Here is a 17,617-nt window from a genome sequence, read left to right on the forward strand (position 1 = left end):
ACCACCACCCGCTTTTATTTTTCATATATTCTTGTTTGTTTTCGAGACAAGGTCTTGCTTTGTTGCCCAGGCCGAACTCGAACTCGTAATAATTTATTTATTTATCTATTTACTTTTGAGACAGGGGCTCCTTGGTTGCCCAGGCTGGTCTCAAACTCGCGATCCTGCTGCCTCCGCCTCCCAGGTGCTGGGCTCACGGCACGTGCGCCCCTCGCCCGGCCTGGCACTCTGAGGGGCGCGGGACCGGGGCAGAGGAGGCCGGCCGCAGGGACAGGGAACGGACATTCCCAACACGGACGGCCGGACTCAGCGCACATCCCTCGTGGTGCCCCAGAAACCTACCGGACCCCCCAGCACAACCCCAGCCTGAGTAACCGCCCTCCCCGCGGCTCCAGGCCTTTAGGAACCGGGGTGCGCAGCGCCCACCTCGGCCTCCCGCTCCCTCCACCAGCCCCAAAACCCTGCACAGGTGACCGCGCCCCGAGAGCCCCCTCCACAGTGCCCCAGGAAAAAGTTAAACATTTCGCTTTCCCAAAACTGTGGCATACCTTGCATGGTTTTGTAATTATCTGCTGTGCATTTGGCTCAAAATAGGGGGAACCAAGACCAAAAAAAAAACTTTTTTTTTAATGTTAAAAAATTTAAACTGAGGGAGGTGACGCCCTCAAAGCCTCTTGTGAGGCAGAGAAAAAGACTACAACTCCCATGAGGCAGTGAGGCCACAAGAGTCACAACTCCCAGCATCCTCCGCGAAACCCAAGCCTGTCCGGATAGTAAGCAGAGAGTGGCGGGTAAATGTCCGCGGAAGCTGTGAAGAAGAAGCGGCCTGTCGGGGTCACAGCGCCTGAGGAGGAGCCTGAAGCACACAAAGGGCAGCTGGATGTAGCGCGCGGCCTGGAGAACTTGCCTGTGAGCGTGTGGCCCCGGGGGGCGTGGCCGGCGCCCTTCCAGGTAGGGGCGGGGCTAGGTGGCCTAGAGAGCCGCGTGCAGCTCCCAGGGGCGGAGCTAAACGGGTGCAAGAGGCAGGCGCGCAGCTCCCCCTGGTGGTGGTATTTCTCAAACTGTGTCTGAACCTGCAGGTGGTCTTCCGGACTTTTTTAAATCCAATGGCGCGTGGAGCAAAGTTCTTAAATGCACAGGCTTCGGTCTTTTTCTGTTTACCTGTTGTAAAATTATACTAAGGATTTACCCTCTTCTGTCCGTAGATTGGCATTTCCCTGAAATGAAAAAATCAGAGGCTTTTTTCTTGAGGTGTGTTGGAAAGAGCCCTGAGGACCAGGCTTTAGTCCAGGTCAAGAGCTCCGTGAGGGATCGAGTGCAAATCAGTTACTTCTCTGATCGCAGGTGTCTCATATGTAGGATAAGGCGTGAGGCCTATTTATGGATCTCAGCCTGGTGTCACATTTAAAAACTGTCCCTGGAGTCAGACTTGGCTGGGGTCCCCCTCATGCTGTGAGACTACAAATTAGCTTCTGCAAAGCCCTATTAGACTCTTTCCGTGTGCAGTGTAAATAATACTTCTCTTCCCAATTGCTTTGAGAATTACAAGTAAAATACAATTCCTAGTTGGCCATAAGAATTCAATAAATAAATATTCACGACTATCTCAAGGCCCTTTCTCTAACTTTCTCACTCCTCTGACCTTGGCCTAAAAGTTGCCTAAGAGCCAGTGCCAGTGCTCACGCCTGTAATCCTGGCTCCTCAGGAGGCAGAGACTGAGAGGCTTTCAGTTTGAAGCCAACCCAGGCAAATAGTTTGGGAGACCCTATCTCGAAAAATCCTTCACGAAAATAGGGCTGGTGGAGTGGCTCAAGGTGAAGGCCCTGAGTTCAAACCCCAGTACCAAAAAAAAAAAAAAAAAAGTTGCCTAAGGAATTAGGAATGACAGATGATAAAAAGCAGACCAAAGGATGTTGAAATAGAAAGAGCACTGCACTTTGGTGTTGGAGAGCTAGGTTCAGGGTGTAGCCATCCTAGCCATTCCACAAACACTGACTTTCTTCATTTTCAAAATGAAAATAATAAAGAAAAAAAAATTTTTTTAAGAAAATAATATTAAAATGTATAGCCCTTTTCCCATCTATCATCAGTATTAAACTAGGTCTGCCCTTCCCACTTCCAAAGATTTTTGTCGAGGATCAAATGAGATGATAAATTCAATAGCACTTTTCAGAGAAGAGGAAGATATTGATGTGAAAAATGGTCACTGTTCTCTCAAACCATGGTTTATGGCTAACAGTGGTTTGTATTTGCATTATCAGTTTATGGCTAATGATACCAGTGACTAGCATCGTATGAAACACTGGTCCCTGAAAGCTTATTCAAGAGCAAACACTGCTGAATGCCTGGTCAAAACATTCCTAAGTGTCTCTTTGTTCAAAAACTAATTGAGTGCCAATGATGTGCCAGGCACTGTGTTAGGCTAGGCCTAGAAGATAAGATGGTGATTCACACAGTTCCTGTCCTTGCACTTACAAGAGGGCATAGAAAGTACTTGGTTGCCTTTTCTTTTTAACTTAGACACATCTAATCTGAAAGAAAATACCACTGTTCTAGTCCATTCTTAAATTCAACAAATATTTATGGAGAACTAAATGTACGTAGTGGTAAATTGAGCTACAGAGACTCTAATGCGCAGAATTGTATACTCCCTGCCCACAAAGCGTTAACAACTGAGTGCGCTCTTAATTAATTTAACTAAGTATTTGTGCTATTGAACAAAACTATTGTTTTGTATATGAGTGAATTCTGTAAATCTATTTCAAATCTTGAGTCATATTTCTCTTTACCATCTCTGAGAACAATCTGCAAAACTATTGGCCAAGCATATTTTTTAAATTAACTAACCTTACTTTACATATGAAATTAACTCATTTAAGAATTAGTTAATTTTATGTATCTTCTTTAGACTCATCTTAATCATTAATGTTCATAAAATCATGTGGCTTGACATGCTAATTATAGTTTTCAAATTAAATAAGTGCTTGTCTGTTTTTAAAAGAGGGAGGAAGGAGAGAAAAGGAAGACTTGTAAGTGATCATTAGGCCTACAGTTGATGGCATAAGTGAAAATCAGGAGAGTGAAACACAATCCCACAATGTACTAGCTACCTGTGTATGGGCACGGCTCTGGCTAGAGTTAGCGTTAGAGAGACAGAGAGAGCGAGAGCAGTGGGGAGGAAGGATCCGTTTTCAAAGAGTTTACAGCATTACCAAGAAGATAAAACATGCTTGATTTGAAAGACAAGCCTTAGGGCCTTAAACTCTTCTGCCCCTGATGTTGGGGATGGAAGCCAGGCCCTTGCGTGTGCTGAGCTATACTTCCAGCCACCTTCAAATAATTTTCTTCCTTGTCTTCAGGGAACACAAACCCACTCTTACAAAAGGTCAAAACAGCTTGCTTGCTTGCTTGCTTGCTACAAACCCTTCCTTCCCAGTCATAGGCACACGTAAGAATTAAAGCATGAAAAACTCATGGTAAAAATAACTTTGTGTCTGGTTTGCTTTCCTGTACCATGTAAAAAGGCAAAAAAGAACTTTCAAATGCTCAAACTGGAAATGAGCACATCAAAATGTCATCAGTATTAAAAGCCAAGTAGAAAATAAGCTGATTTCTTGAGCTAGGAGTCAGAGCTAATCATTTCTCAGGTTTTTGAAACCAGCTTCAAACATTATTTTTAAGATCTCAACTGGGCCTTGAAGAGAATTATCTGGCTCACAGTTCCCTAATAACTGCTTGGAGCAAAAACAAACTCATGAGGCTAGAGGCCAACTACAAAGATTCTTGTAGCTGGGGCTTCAACACAACCAAAAAAGGAAAGAGCACACTTCTTTGAGATTTAGAATTGAAGCCCAGGTTTGAAGCCCACAACATTACATGATGTCAAACTTCTGTTTCTGGGGCTTAGATGCAGACTGTCACTTGAACAATTCAGACTTCCAGTTGAAAGTTATCAAAAGCTGTAATCCTGAGTGCCTGCTGTATGCGTAGGACTGTAGATGAGATCCAAATCCTTGTCTCTACACCACTTTCCAAACCTTATGACACTACCTTTCCTTGAGATACGTATTGTTAAAAGATAGGACCTACTCATTTAACACAGTTAGCCCTACAGTCTGTGATGTCCAGATCTCAAAATTCATGCTGTTAACAATAAGTGCTGGTCTAATTCAGAAGAATTATTGCAGACAAGAGTAGCAAAGGAAGGCATATTTGCTCTTCCACATTCTGTCTCCTGTTTCCACTTTGTCTTTTTGGGCAATTATTGTTTATTAAAAAAAAAAAACACTTTTCTTTTAAGTTCTCTGTCAAAAAAATAAATAAATAAGATGTTGAAATCTCCACCCTTTGCTTTAAGGATGTGGTTTCTAGGGCATCGTTTTGTATTATTTCAAAACTCTTGCATGAGAAATGCTGTGCTTTAGTATATAGGAAGAATATCCACCTTTATGTTTTTCTGGCTGGTTCCAAATTCTAGCACATGCATAAAACAGGTGGTTTGTTGATAAATGAAAGAAGTCTGGGCTGGCTCAGCTAGGGAGCTGGGAAGTTTAACTCCAGAAACTGTTTTGTTCACCACACTTTCCTACATAGATTTTTTTGCACACTTATGTGTGCCATGAAAGTAAACTTTTTTATGTAGATTCTCTCATTTTTTTCCTTTACAGCAACCTATGAATGAGATTAATGATAGAGGAAATGTTTAGCGGGAATAAGTAATTTGCCAGATACAGGATGTTATAAATATAGTACCTAAAATTAGTATCTAGAAGAATTAAGGGAAGTCGTATTTGAAAAGGATCAGGTATCAGGTACTCAGTACAGTGTTATTTCATTTAAAGTTCAAAACAGCCACAAGTATGAGTATTACCCCTGTCTTACAGTTGTCAGCCTAAAGCTTAGAAAGTCACTCGCCTAAAGTCACAGTGCTAATTAGAGCCTAGCTCTGTAGTCTCTCCCTCCTTGGAACAATCCATGCTCTACACTGAGAAGCCTCCACTGCTTGACCAAGTGTTCCTGGCCAAGGTCACCAGTTTTTCTCTCTGGCCTCCTGCACACTTTGCTCCAGTCTCGCCTCCCACTTAGAAGACTCATTGCTCTTTGACCATTTACATCTTTGACTAAGTTTTCCAGTCACTTCCTAGAACTGTTCTCAGCTTTCACCCTATTATATCAGTCAGGACTCATTTGTTTACAAGAAACATAAACATAACAAACTGGTTCAAGCAAAAGAGGGAAGGGGTTGCCTTACATAACAGAACAGTCCAACACTGTAGGCGTGCCTAGATCCAAGAACTCTTAACAGTGTCATCAGATATTTCCTGCCACCACATTTCCCTTTGTACTCCTACTCCTCTTCCTGTGATTGGCTACACATTCAGTTGGTCTTATCTATAAACTTGAAACTGTCAGGTGAACAGTCTACACATTAGCAACTCAGTGGAGAGAGAATGCTGCTTTTCTAATTGTTTCAGCAGAAGTCCCAGAATTCTGTTTCATTGTTCTGCATAGATCATGTGTTCATCCACAAACAAACACCAATGAACAGAGCTAGTGATGTTCAGCCAGGCCTAGATCTCTGCCCACTAAGACATGTCTGAAGAGGGGTTCTCTTAAGAAAAGCTGGGGTGCTTTTATCAAAATTAAAGGAATGGATGCTGGGAACATATGTCAGCTATGACTACATACCCAAGCTTTGATTTCTCCTTGGCTAATGGTAGGCCCAAACAGTCTCCAGGGTAACAACCTTTTTGGATCAGTTTGATCCACAATGTTGTAACAGGAAGCATGGTACAGAAGTGTTACAAATTGGATGTATTTAAATTTAAGATCAGGTCAGCTGCCTCCCAATTTGTAACACACTTTCTACTAGCTTTCACATACTCAAAGTTTAACACTTTACCTAGAATATAAATATCTTAATAGACTGTCAGGTCAATGGCCACAGATTATTTCTAAAAAGAATAGATTTTTGATGTATAGTTAAATATCAGAAGATGGATAATTGCATAATCATGCTAAACTAGATAAGGTGTTCAAAAGATTATTTTGGAGAACATTTTTAAAATCAGATAAAATATTTTTCTTGCATGGTATTTCACCGACCTTTTCTAGAGGGGAAAATGGAAGCACACTAAGATAAAATGATTTGGTGTGATCACTGGTAGCAGGGTCAATGATTACATCCATCAAAAAATTATTCTTGTTTAACAAGAAATTTACCTACAAGTCTGTATTGTCCTTTCATAGATATTTGCAGCTCATGTGGCATTAGCTACCATTTGTAACATAAATTTCTAAAGGAGAGTAGATTGTCCATCTCAAGTTTAATTGCAGAATTTTTTAATATATCACTTTTTTTGGAGGGGGGCAATACTAGGGATTAAAGCAGGTCCCTGAACATGCTAGGCAATCACTCTACCATTGACTGTATCTCCAGCCCTTAAAAATTTGTATCACTTTGTAATCTTTTAAAATAAAATGTTTTTAAAAATATCTTTTCAAAAAAGATTTTAAATCTCAAAAATCCTGTTTTTTAACTTATACATAAAAGTAAACAAAACTATTTTTCAGCAAGAAATCATATTCTTTCTTGAAAACTGCAGTAAGTCAGACTTGATTTTAAAAGTAGTTATCTGTGTAGAAAAAAATCACTTTCATGACTCATGTACTGCATTAAAAATATGTACACCTTCAAGAAAAAAAATCAGTCTAAAAGCATTCCTTACAAAATGTTTCACAAGGAGATAGTAAACTCTACATTTTAAAAGTACTTCTTAAAATGTTCGGGTAACCATTTGCATTTCAACATTAAGTCTTCAAAAAGCTGGAAGTAGATTCAGCACTGATTGGATTTGATAGACAGAAGCATCTTGTTCTGAGCTTTCCATTATCCCTGTAGGACATCCCTGCTGAGCTAAAGCTGCAAGAAACAACACAGAAGCTTTTTCTCTCCACCCCCAAATCTCCAAGTAGAATGTTGGTCTGTCCTCACAGGTGCTCCCACTCATCACCCTCCTCATCTTTCACCAGAGATGTCAGTCCTCCCCCAGCTCAGCATTTTTTTAAAGTATAGGGTTCTGCACTTAACTGCCTAGCTCCACAGAGGCTCCACAGGGAGTATGGAGCTATTCAGTGCCTTTCTGAAGCCAGGCACGGAGACACATTAATGGAGGATTGACTGAGAGATGTGCGGGTGAACATTCCTCCAGGTACCCTAAAATCTGTCCCTAAAAGAAAGGCCAAGGCAGAACTGCTGTTACCCAGCTATGCTGGGGCAGCATGCAGCAGCCTTCATTGAGGGTCAGAATAGTCAACCCTGGAAACTGCTTCCTAAAAAGAATTGTTTGGAAGGACACATTGATGAAATCTCTGTCTGGTCTCAATACTGGAAATAGTCAGTCCTGCTTCTGAATAGACTATTACTTACAGACAACACACGCCTTTCATCTAATCATACACCCCTTTTTGAAGGAGTCAAATGTCCAGTCTGCTTCTGTTGCCCACTTTGTATATCTAAGCTTACTGCACAGGTATGCTCTTATTTCCTCTTTCAACTGAGTTAGTCAGATTTGTGTTATTGTAACAAAATACTTGAGGTAATTAACTCAAAAAGTGGAAAGGTTTATTTTGGCTTAGGTTTTGGAGGTTTTGATCCACCATTGGTTGGCTCCATTACTTTTGGGCCTGTGCTAAGGCAGAACATCATGGCAGAAGCATGTAAAGGAGAAGCTGCTCAGCCCATGGCAGCTGAGAGGGAAAAAGAGACAGGAGAAGGGGCCCAGTGTCCCCTTTGAGGCCATGCTTTCAATGACCAGACTTCCTCCCACTAGGCCCCACCTCTTAAATGTTCCACCACCTCTCAACAGTGCCGTAGGCTGGGAAACAAGCCTTTAAAATATGGGCATTAGGGCTAGGGGCACAGCTGAAGTGGCACTTACCTAGCCAGTATGAGAAGTAAGGCCCTGAGTTCAAACTCCAGAACCAAAAAAAAAAAAAATGGGCCTTTGGGGGACATTTATCTAAATGATAACACACTCTTCTGACCTATTGATTTATCTCACCTCTTTTTGGACAAAGGTTGGGAAAAATTTAACATTTTAAGTTCCACGTAAGCAAAAATTATTCTATACAGCTGGGCATGGTGGTACATACTTATAATCCCAGCACTGTAGACATTGACTCAGGTTTGAGGCCATCCTGAGCAGCAAGACACTTATTATACATAAAGAAATATGCTGGCTCCTGAGAGATACTTTGATCTTCAGGGACTGAGAGATGCCTCATGATGACAGTGAGGAAGTAAACAGATACCTGGTTTCACATAGAGGTTTTAGACAGGGTTTTCTTCTTTCTCCTTAACACTTTATAAGTGTAATGTTTTGAAAATACATGTACATTTAAAAGACCAATAAATACTTTATATTATCACTTTTTCATTTAATAAGAACAGAATTTCTTACATGTATATAATACATCTAAGTATCTAGTAATATCTGTTTAACAAATACCACTTTTAGAGTTATAGCTGTAATTTAGTTATTTAGCATTTATGCCTTTCTTATCCCCAGAAAGGCCCTGAAGTAACTCACAATAAAAATACATATATGTATTACACTATCAGATAAAGGTAAAAAATACCAAAAACTAAGGATAAAACACTGAAGTATATACAAATATTAAATTCAGCACTGATTTTCCTGACATCACATCTAAGGGGGAAACAAAATGAGTTCCAAATATTTCTATTTCATCCAGAAGCTGATGACTCATCCTGTAATTCTAGCTACCTTGGAGGTTGAGGTCGGGAGCTTTGGAGGTTGAGGTCGGGAGCATTGCAGATTGAGGCCAGCCCTGGCAAATAGTTCTGGAGGCCCCATCTCCAAAATAACCACAGCAAAATGGACTGGAGGTGTGACTGAAGCAGTAGAGTGCCTGCTTTGCAAGTGTGAAGCCCTGAGTTCAAACCCCAGTCCTACCAAAAAAAAAACAAAAACCCTTCAATTTCTCATAATAAATAAAAATGTTTTCCCTGTTGTTACCTTTATTCTTAAATGAAACCACAAAATTCTAAATAGAAAAATTAGTATTTTTTAATTGGAAATAGATCTTTTGGAGTAATATTTCAGTACACCGTACTTTGCCAAATTTATTTTGTCCTGTTGTTATATAAGTTAGAATTAGGAAGTTTCCAGGCTGCACATACACTGTATACACACACATACACACACACACACACATGCACACAAAACACATGACATGGCATGCTAACTTAAGTATTTATATTTTTTCCAGTATACTCCTGATCTCGTTCTTGGTCCTGGAGCAGACATTGATCCCACTCAAATAACCTTTCCTGGATGCATCTGTGTCAAAACTCCCTGCTTCCCTGGCACTTGTTCCTGTGTCCGCCATGATGAGAACTATGATGACAACATGTGCCTTAGAGATACAGGATTAGAAGCAAAGTATGCCAAGCCTGTTTTCGAATGCAATGTCCTATGCCAGTGCAGTGACCACTGTAGAAACAGAGTTGTTCAGAAAGGTCTGCAGTTCCACCTCCAGGTGTTCCAGACAGATAAAAAAGGCTGGGGACTTCGTACCTTGGAATTTATACCGAAAGGACGATATGTCTGTGAATATGCTGGGGAGGTTTTAGGATTCTCTGAAGTACAGAGAAGAATAAACTTACAAACAACATATGACTCAAATTACATCATAGCTCTCCGGGAGCATGTTTATAATGGGCAGGTAATGGAAACATTTGTTGACCCTACCTATGTAGGAAATGTTGGAAGATTCCTTAATCACTCTTGTGAGCCAAACCTACTGATGATTCCTGTCCGAATTGACTCCATGGTTCCTAAGCTGGCACTTTTTGCCGCCAAAGACATTTTGCCAGGAGAGGAACTCTCTTATGACTATTCAGGAAGATTTCTTAACCTAATGGACACTGAAGACAAAGAAAGGTTAGATAATGGGAAACTAAGAAAACCTTGTTACTGTGGTGCCAAATCATGTACTGCTTTCCTTCCCTATGACAGTTCTCTGTACTGTCCCTTAGAAAAGCCAGACATGAATTAGGAAGGAAATTCCCACCCACTGCTTCTCTCAGTAGGCAGGACTCAGAAGACCCATGCAAGTGTGGCTCACCTGCTTCTGTGTTCCCCTCCTGCAAACCACTTACCCTCAAGGAAGGTCAGTGTCTCTGTGGTAAGCAGCTTGCCCCTCCCTGTAAGGAGAATTCCCATTTTTACCTGGGTACGTGACTACCCAGAATACTTTCTTTCCTTCTTAGATATGGTTAAGTGATAATGTTCTAACTAATGGAATATAAGCAAGAATGGTATATCCTTAAGTATCTTGCTCTTCTATTTCTTCTTCTAAGTTGTAATGTACACATGAGAGACCAGCCATCCTAGACTCCAAGATGACCCTGGGCAAGGGTCATACACAGCGAGAGGAGTGTGGGTGTCTGGTATCACAGGAAATGCTGCTGGTCCTGATCCGACACCTCTGAACTTTCAGGTGAGAAAGTCTCTCCCTTGTCTCAACCACTATTATATACACTTCTACCAGACCTGATCATGATTCAAGAAAACCCTTGGGGCTGCATAGCTCAGCCCCTGCTTTCCAACCAATTTTATCAGTAATAAAGCTGATTTTTTTTCTGTCTGTCTGGGTCCTGCATCTTATTTCTCATTTGTTTCTAAACATAGATTAAGGAAAAGGGCATGACTAATTATCACCTGCTAAAACTCTAACAATCACCAATAATGAAAAATATAATAAGAATGACTTCCATTTATAACCAAAAGTCAGAAAACATACCACTATATACTTGGTTGTACTGCAGAGCTTGTGAAGCTATGCTTCAATTCAAGACTCACATTTTCATTTTATTAATAACTGCCAACAACACAGGAGATGGGGATTTTATAGTCCCGTTTAAACTTCTGGAGGAACAAAGACCTTTAACTGCCCTCCTTAAAACAAGGATAGTGCATAAATATAGTTTCCACTGGCAGGGGATGTAGTTCAGTGACTGAGTACTTAAGTAGCATGCACAAGGCCTGGATTCAACTCCCAGCACCACATACACACAAACGTTTTAAAAATATGTACCTAGTAACTACATCTAAATGATTAGACATTTTAAGAGATAATTATTTGAGTTCCTGCAATATTATTTCATATATAATGTCTTCTGTAGTACATTTAAAACCTACCACTAGGAGGCCCCTGTACTTTACAAGAGAACCATATTACGTATAGCACCAATTTCTGTGTAGTAGCATGTTAGCTGTCCACTAAAATAAGTGAAATCTGTGGTATGTGAGTTATCTCTTGATACAACTGATTTTTTTTAGTATGTTAGGTTTATATGTTCATGTAACACTATTGTGAATGATTCCCTATGAAAAAAGATAGTTGAGTGTGCATAAAATGCCCCAATCTACAAATGTACAATGTCAATTTTTTCTCTGAAATAATAATTTGTCCCTGCCAACCTTCCTCTGTTACTTTGATTTCTCTGTGTCCATCTTACTTTTTGTGAGTCAGCTTGTTTCCCTTATTCCAAGATTATTTTACTCTCACAAGTTCTAATAACTGAGCTACTGAGGAAGCAATAAGGAAATGGCCCAATGGAAACGTGGTTCACTGGTTCTGTGGATATAACAGATATCATATTTCATTTATAGACCAAGCAGACCATTTTGTTAGATGCGTTTAATGAGAAGAACAGCTAAAACAAATTAAATCCCTTTCACCCTTGTCTATTGAATATCACCATCAGTGATTCAGGAATATTTACAAAGGACAGTCTTCTGTTCAGAGACAGACACAGCAGCACCCAGTATCATGGTGCCTCTGCAGAGAGAGAACTGACTAAATAGAGACTGTTCGATTTTTTTTTGTCCTTATGCACTAGTTATTCTTACGTAGCATGTAGTCCTGGAAATCATATTCCTCAGGTCAAATTCAAAGTCTTCATTCCAAGTCTTCTAAATACTAAGTTAACTGCATTTGTTTTATTGCCATAGTCTAAAGAATGCTGTCACTCATAATTTTAAGAGAAAACATTAAAAAATTACATCTGCTTAACTATAATGATAAATAATATAAAATATTTATAACCAATATGATTTGATAAGGATAGCACTTCTGTGGTCTTCCTCCCTAAGATCCATGACACCAAGAATAATTCAAATAGAAAGGCACCCTATGAGGATTTTGTTCTGTTTCTAGAGGCCCACACTTGTCTCAAATTCTCAAACCTCCTGCCTCAGCCTCCCCAGTGCTGGGATTACAGGCATGTACCACCATGCCTGGCTAAAATTTTTGACCATTATTCTTCAGAAGGGTCAAAGTCATCAAAAACAAGGAAAGTCTGAGAAGCTACCACAGCTAAGAGGAGCCAATGAAGACTATAACTAAATGTAATACAGTATCCTGGATGGGACCCTAAGGCAAAATATGGTAAGAGAAAACCAGGCCTCAACTATGGACTTTGGTTAACAAAGATGTGTCAATGTTGGTTCACTCACTGTAACAGATGCAGCATGCTAAGATGAAATGTAACGTAAATGAGCCATGGTTAATGTTAATAACATGGAAACTGGGTATGGGTATATGCAAACTCAAAACTATCGTCTCTGTTTTCCAGTAAGTCTGAAAAATGTTCTGTAAAAGTCTGCTCTAAAAGAAAATATGCAAAAGATTTGAACTATTTCTCCAAAGAAGATATACAAACAGTACACAAAAAGATGCTTCACATCAGTGGTTTTAGAGCGATGCAAATCAAATACCGCTTCACACACACTAGAACAGTTGTAATCAAAACGACAATTAGAGGTGCTGACAAGGACGTAGAGAAAATCAGAATCTCATGTATTGTTGGTGGGCTTGCAAAACTATGCAACTATTTTGTGAAATAGTTTAGCAGTTTCTGAAAATATAGGTACCACACATAAGAAGGTATACATCCAAGAAAATTCAAAACATGTCCACAAAAAATTACGCACAAACTAGTGCTCCAGTGCTAGAGTGCCTGCCTAGCAAGCACAAGGTCCTGACCTCAAACTGCAGTTCAAACCACCCCCCACCCCCCCGCTAAAAAAAAAGTTTTACCTGGGTTCTGGAGTCTCACCTTATAATCCTAGCTAATTGGGAGGCTGAGATTGAGGTTTGAGGCCAGCCCAGGCAAGTAGTTCATGAGACCTCCATCTCCAAAATAACCAGAGCAAAATGGACCAGAGATATGGCTCAAATGTTACAATACCTGCTTTGCTAGCACTGAAGCTCTGAGTTCAAACCCTAGCCCCACCAAAAAAAAAATGCATAAACCCTTATAACAGCATTATTCATAAGGGAAAAAAAAGGACACAACCCAAATGGCCAGTAACTGATGAATAAAGAAAACATGGCATCCATACAGAAGACTATTATTTAATCATAAAAAGAAATAAATTACTGAAACATTGGTAGTTCCATAGAGGTACAATGCAGATTACCAGTTGCTCAGTGCCAGGGATGGGAGAGAACATACAGAGTGACTGCTAATTGCTAATGGGTACATTAGTATCTTTCAGGGATGGTGACATTCTAGAATTAGTGGTGATGGTTGTACAACTTGTGACAATACAAGGGTGAATTTTATGTTTATGAATTCTATCTCTATAAAGCTGATATAAGGGAAGAGAAGGAGAAGATGAAGGAGGAAGGTGACAACCCACATTAAGTACCTCTCACTTCAAAACTGATAGCCTATGACTGTGAATTTATGATTCAGGAATAACACTCTTTACATCCAGGAAGATGCTTCTCCCCTTTTCTACAAAACAAAACATGACTGTTCCAGGTGCTATGTGGTGTTTATGGGTTGGACATTACCTCTACCAGAGATAGACACTGCTTTGGGGTGCAAGGAGAACTTGAGCACCAGAAGTGCTTGGTTTGGTAAGAAAAGAGACAAGTTCATTAACTTGCCAGATCCTTCCTCTCAGCATGAAGGAATCAATTCTTGAATAACAACATATAGTTGCCTCATATTGTAGGGTGTCGATTTTCTCACTTCTCTTCCTATTCCAGTTTGTAGTTCCAGAGGTGTTCGTGACAGTTGCACATGGAGACTCAGAAATATTTTGCAATATTAAACAATTTATATTACTTTTACATTTGTTTATGTGGTATCTAAAAGTCTGATACTGGTTCTTTTCATTATTGTATGGATTTCAGAGATGGTAAAAATGATAGTAAAGCCATAGGTAGTTTATATGATAAATTCAAAATATTTTTGTTTTCTACATTAATAGTAATTTGGCATATGTGGCCTCATTACAATGTTTTGGCATAGTATATAAATGTCATGATGTGAGCCAGGTGCCAGTGGCTCACACCTGTAATTCTACCTACTCAGGAGGCAGAGATCAGAAGGACCGCAGTTTATAGCCAGCCCCAGCAAATAGTTCATGAGACCCTATCTCTAAAACATACCAACACAAAACAGGTCTGTTAGAGTGGCTCAAGGGGCAGAGTACCTCCTAGCAATCATAAGGCCCTGAGTCCAAACCCCAAAATATATATATATATATATCATGGTAGGTTCGCAACTCAGTCTCAGCAGAGCGAAGCTTTCTCAAATTGAAAATGATTTTTTAAAAAACTATCAAAGACCTATCCTGGCTCAAAAAAGATATCTCATTTGGTATCATTGTTAACAGAATAACTATGTGAAATTCTTATTTATAACACAGTTTATGATTTTACTGAAGGACAAGGAAAACAAATACATAATAATTTATGAATCATTAGATCATTATTTTATTGCCCATCGAAACATCACCCACTCAGTGCATAAGCAGGCATAAGCAAAGATAATTAAATTTAGACACACTTAATATTTTTGCCAACTTTCAGTCACATGAAACCATAGCTTTATACATGGTTTTCATTCTTGTGATTATGTAACTACTTTCATCAAAGCAGGAAAATAACTTGATTTATAACTTTTAAATGCTTCCATATATTGCCTGTGGCTCTCCCACAAGCTGTGTGTGCCTTGATGCTTATATGGGAGAAGGAACTCACTTCCCAGTTAAGACTACTACAGAACTCAAGTCATGAGTATAAAATTAACTCACAGAAGCTACTTTTTACCCCACTTACCATTTTATTCCACACTTTCATCACTTCTTCCTGCCTCAAACTCTCAGCCTCCAGCTTTTCCACCCTCCCATCCCTTCCTCACAATGCACTGTCCACCTCTAAACCTTCAATGACCACCCCATCACTTTTAAGGTGATGACCAAACTTCTAAACATGACCTCTCCAAATCCCCTCTCTCTCATTGTTTTTCCTTCGTTTCTCTGAGGTCCACCTTGAAAAGCTAAGCTCTCTCTAACCCTTACCTTTGATTATGGTGTTCCCTTCTGGGAGAAGCATAAAGGAGCAGGTTGCGTAACTCTGCCTTTAGAGGACACTAAAGCATGTTTGAGGAGGGGGCAGGTTACTTTACACTGTACTCACCCTTGCCTTCTTTGAGGAACACTCTGCACTGTCTTCATCCAGATGTCTGAACATTGCTGGAATTTTTCACACTCCATCTCTTATGCTTCTTGCTTACATGGCTAATACAGAGCTAAAATAACAAGGGAGTCACATTCTATCTCCTATCACTTCTTCCTACCTTGCTTGCCTCCCTTCTCCTGTTTCTCTTTTTGCAACCAATCAGCTGTCCATCACTTCTATCAACCTGATGTCCCCTTGTCATCATCTTCTTCAGTTACCTGCCCAGTCTTGCCCTCACTGCCACACCCCACAGCTAAACTAGGAAAAAAACAAATGACTACTTGTCATCCCTTCTCTGTGCCATTTTTGATAACTTTTGATAGTCCTCTGGTCCAGGCACATTCAATGCTTCCTAAATTTACAAGGACAACCAATTACAAAGCACTGATATTACTTATTCCCACTCCACGTGTCCCATGATCTCTGCTTACCATGCTCTGACATTCCACATTCCACACTCCACCTTCCCTCCATCCCTTGACCACTTCCATCTACCTTTTCTAACATGCCACTATCTCAAAGCATTTGGGCACAGTAGATGAACAGAGAAAAGTGCCAAACAAGGCTAAAATATATTTTTCCTTTCCTACATTTGTACATAATTGAGTATCTTCTATTTGCATTTATTTTCATTGGTTTTTTTTAAGTGTTTGTACTCATTAACCAACATTCCTCTTCCCAATCATACAGATCCTCAACTTTCTCAAGGGAAGAAATCAAGCCCAATCCTTGATCTTCACCAGACACCAAATCACCCGCAATCCTAACTTGCTTTGCCAAAATTGTTGTCAAATTTTTGATTAGTTCAAGATGAATAAATATTAGGGCTAAATCGTTGACTTTTTTGGCCCCATATGAATATTTTTTTAAAAGCCAATATTTATTTACACAGGGAAGGTCAACACATGATCTCTTAAAATCTCTCAGTTCTTAAAATGAAGTCATTATAGCTTTATGAACAACATGACACCTTGTTCTTATTTTTCTTTGCAAAGGTCAGCACTTGATAAGTAGTTATGGTTGAACCACCTTGTCAACTAAATATTCTGTTATTCACTCAATTAGTTTACAAAAGTTTAAGTATCTAATATGGGCTAGGCCATGTGAAGTTGGGTCTCTGACCTCATAATTTATCCAACAAATGTTTCTGAACACCTACTCTGCTACGTCCTGGAGAAATAAGGACAAAAAGCAATCTTCAGTCCTGAAACACTTAATATCGCTTAAGAGGAAAACCTTTGAAAAATGAAGTAAGGGGGTCTGTGTACTGAGACATGTTGTAGCAGTCTTGAACCCCTCTAATGGAGTGGTTGTGCATGCAAATTTGGCATATGTGTGTTTGATTTATGTCTAGTTCCTCTGTTAGGCCATAAGCTCTTTGAGGTCTGGGACCAGGTCTGGTTTTGCTCTGGAATCTCTCCAGCACTTCATGGATACTGTTGAGTGAACAAACTATTAAAGGTGAGTGTGATAAGCCTGCCATTATCTTTAGGATAAAGACCAAATTCCTTACTAAGGTCCCTAAATGTCCACAGTCTACCTTTTCAAAAACATCCCCCTCCTGTCTCATTTTATAATGTAGCCCTTCTGAGTAGCTCTCCCAGTCCTAAACAAACATTAGGGGAAGTTTCATGCATGATGTATTTCCTCCCTTGGGACACTCCCATCTTCAATCCCTCTACTCTTCTTTTTGCTGCTTATTGACTCCTTTTCAATTTCTCTTTACTCTCAATTCAAATCTCATTTCCTCTGTGAAGTTCTGTGATTGGGTTCTCTAGGAGGCCAACTCCGAGAAGACTGGAACACAAGAAGAGCAGTACAGTGTACTATGATGAACATCAGTGGAATGGAAAGAAAGGAGCAAGACTGGGCAAAGGTAAAGTTGGGTTGCCATGAAATCTCAACGGATCCTCAGCCAACCCACAAGGAGCTCTGAAGCTGAGGTGACCTTTCAAGGTTGATCCACATTGTAGCCATCCAGGGACCTTCATATTCTTGCATCAACCAGCCACTGGATGTAGACTGTCCCTAGAAAGAGATGTTGGTG

The 17,617-nt window shown here is 40.0% G+C and overlaps 2 protein-coding genes across 7 annotated transcripts in view; one reads left to right on the forward strand and one right to left on the reverse strand.

Moving 5' to 3' along the window:
- The window catches only part of Sumf1 (sulfatase modifying factor 1), a 318,026-nt gene that overhangs the window by 221,372 nt on the left and 79,037 nt on the right, over positions 1-17,617 (reverse strand). For 3 of the 4 annotated variants that reach the window (XR_012436361.1, XM_074044282.1, XM_074044280.1), the window contains one exon: positions 10,661-17,598. The exons of the other annotated variant lie outside the window; for it this stretch is intronic. Coding sequence is in view for 2 of the 3 variants with exons in the window: in XM_074044282.1 (XP_073900383.1) it covers positions 17,482-17,598 (117 nt within the window). In the remaining variant the exon portion in view is untranslated. Of the gene's footprint in view, positions 1-10,660; positions 17,599-17,617 lie in introns of those variants that run through there. 4 annotated transcript variants of the gene reach the window in all.
- LOC109696831 (histone-lysine N-methyltransferase SETMAR) lies at positions 769-10,674 on the forward strand. 3 transcript variants are annotated; one of them, XM_020180070.2, is made up of 3 exons: positions 796-951; positions 9,295-10,068; positions 10,104-10,674. In XM_020180070.2, the coding sequence occupies exons 1-3, from the start codon at positions 796-798 to the stop codon at positions 10,266-10,268; spliced, it is 1,095 nt and encodes a 364-aa protein (XP_020035659.1). In that variant the 3' UTR covers positions 10,269-10,674. The 3 variants fall into 3 exon arrangements, with proteins under 3 accessions (XP_073900387.1, XP_020035659.1, XP_020035657.1); XM_074044286.1 differs by having other exon boundaries at positions 769-909; positions 9,295-10,674; XM_020180068.2 differs by having other exon boundaries at positions 9,295-10,674.

This window comes from Castor canadensis, chromosome 10 (assembly GCF_047511655.1).
Source record: "Castor canadensis chromosome 10, mCasCan1.hap1v2, whole genome shotgun sequence".
NCBI lineage: Eukaryota > Metazoa > Chordata > Mammalia > Rodentia > Castoridae > Castor > Castor canadensis.

What these genes read in the sequence shown, in the direction of transcription:
- LOC109696831 (XM_020180070.2), top strand. Translation starts at nt 796, where the DNA reads ATGTCCGCGGAAGCTGTGAAGAAGAAGCGGCCTGTCGGGGTCACAGCG. An exon ending in CGTGGCCGGCGCCCTTCCAG is followed by an intron (nt 952 to 9,294) that starts GTAGGGGCGGGG and finishes TATTTTTTCCAG; the next exon opens with TATACTCCTGATCTCGTTCT. An exon ending in TGTACTGTCCCTTAGAAAAG is followed by an intron (nt 10,069 to 10,103) that starts CCAGACATGAAT and finishes TTCCCACCCACT; the next exon opens with GCTTCTCTCAGTAGGCAGGA.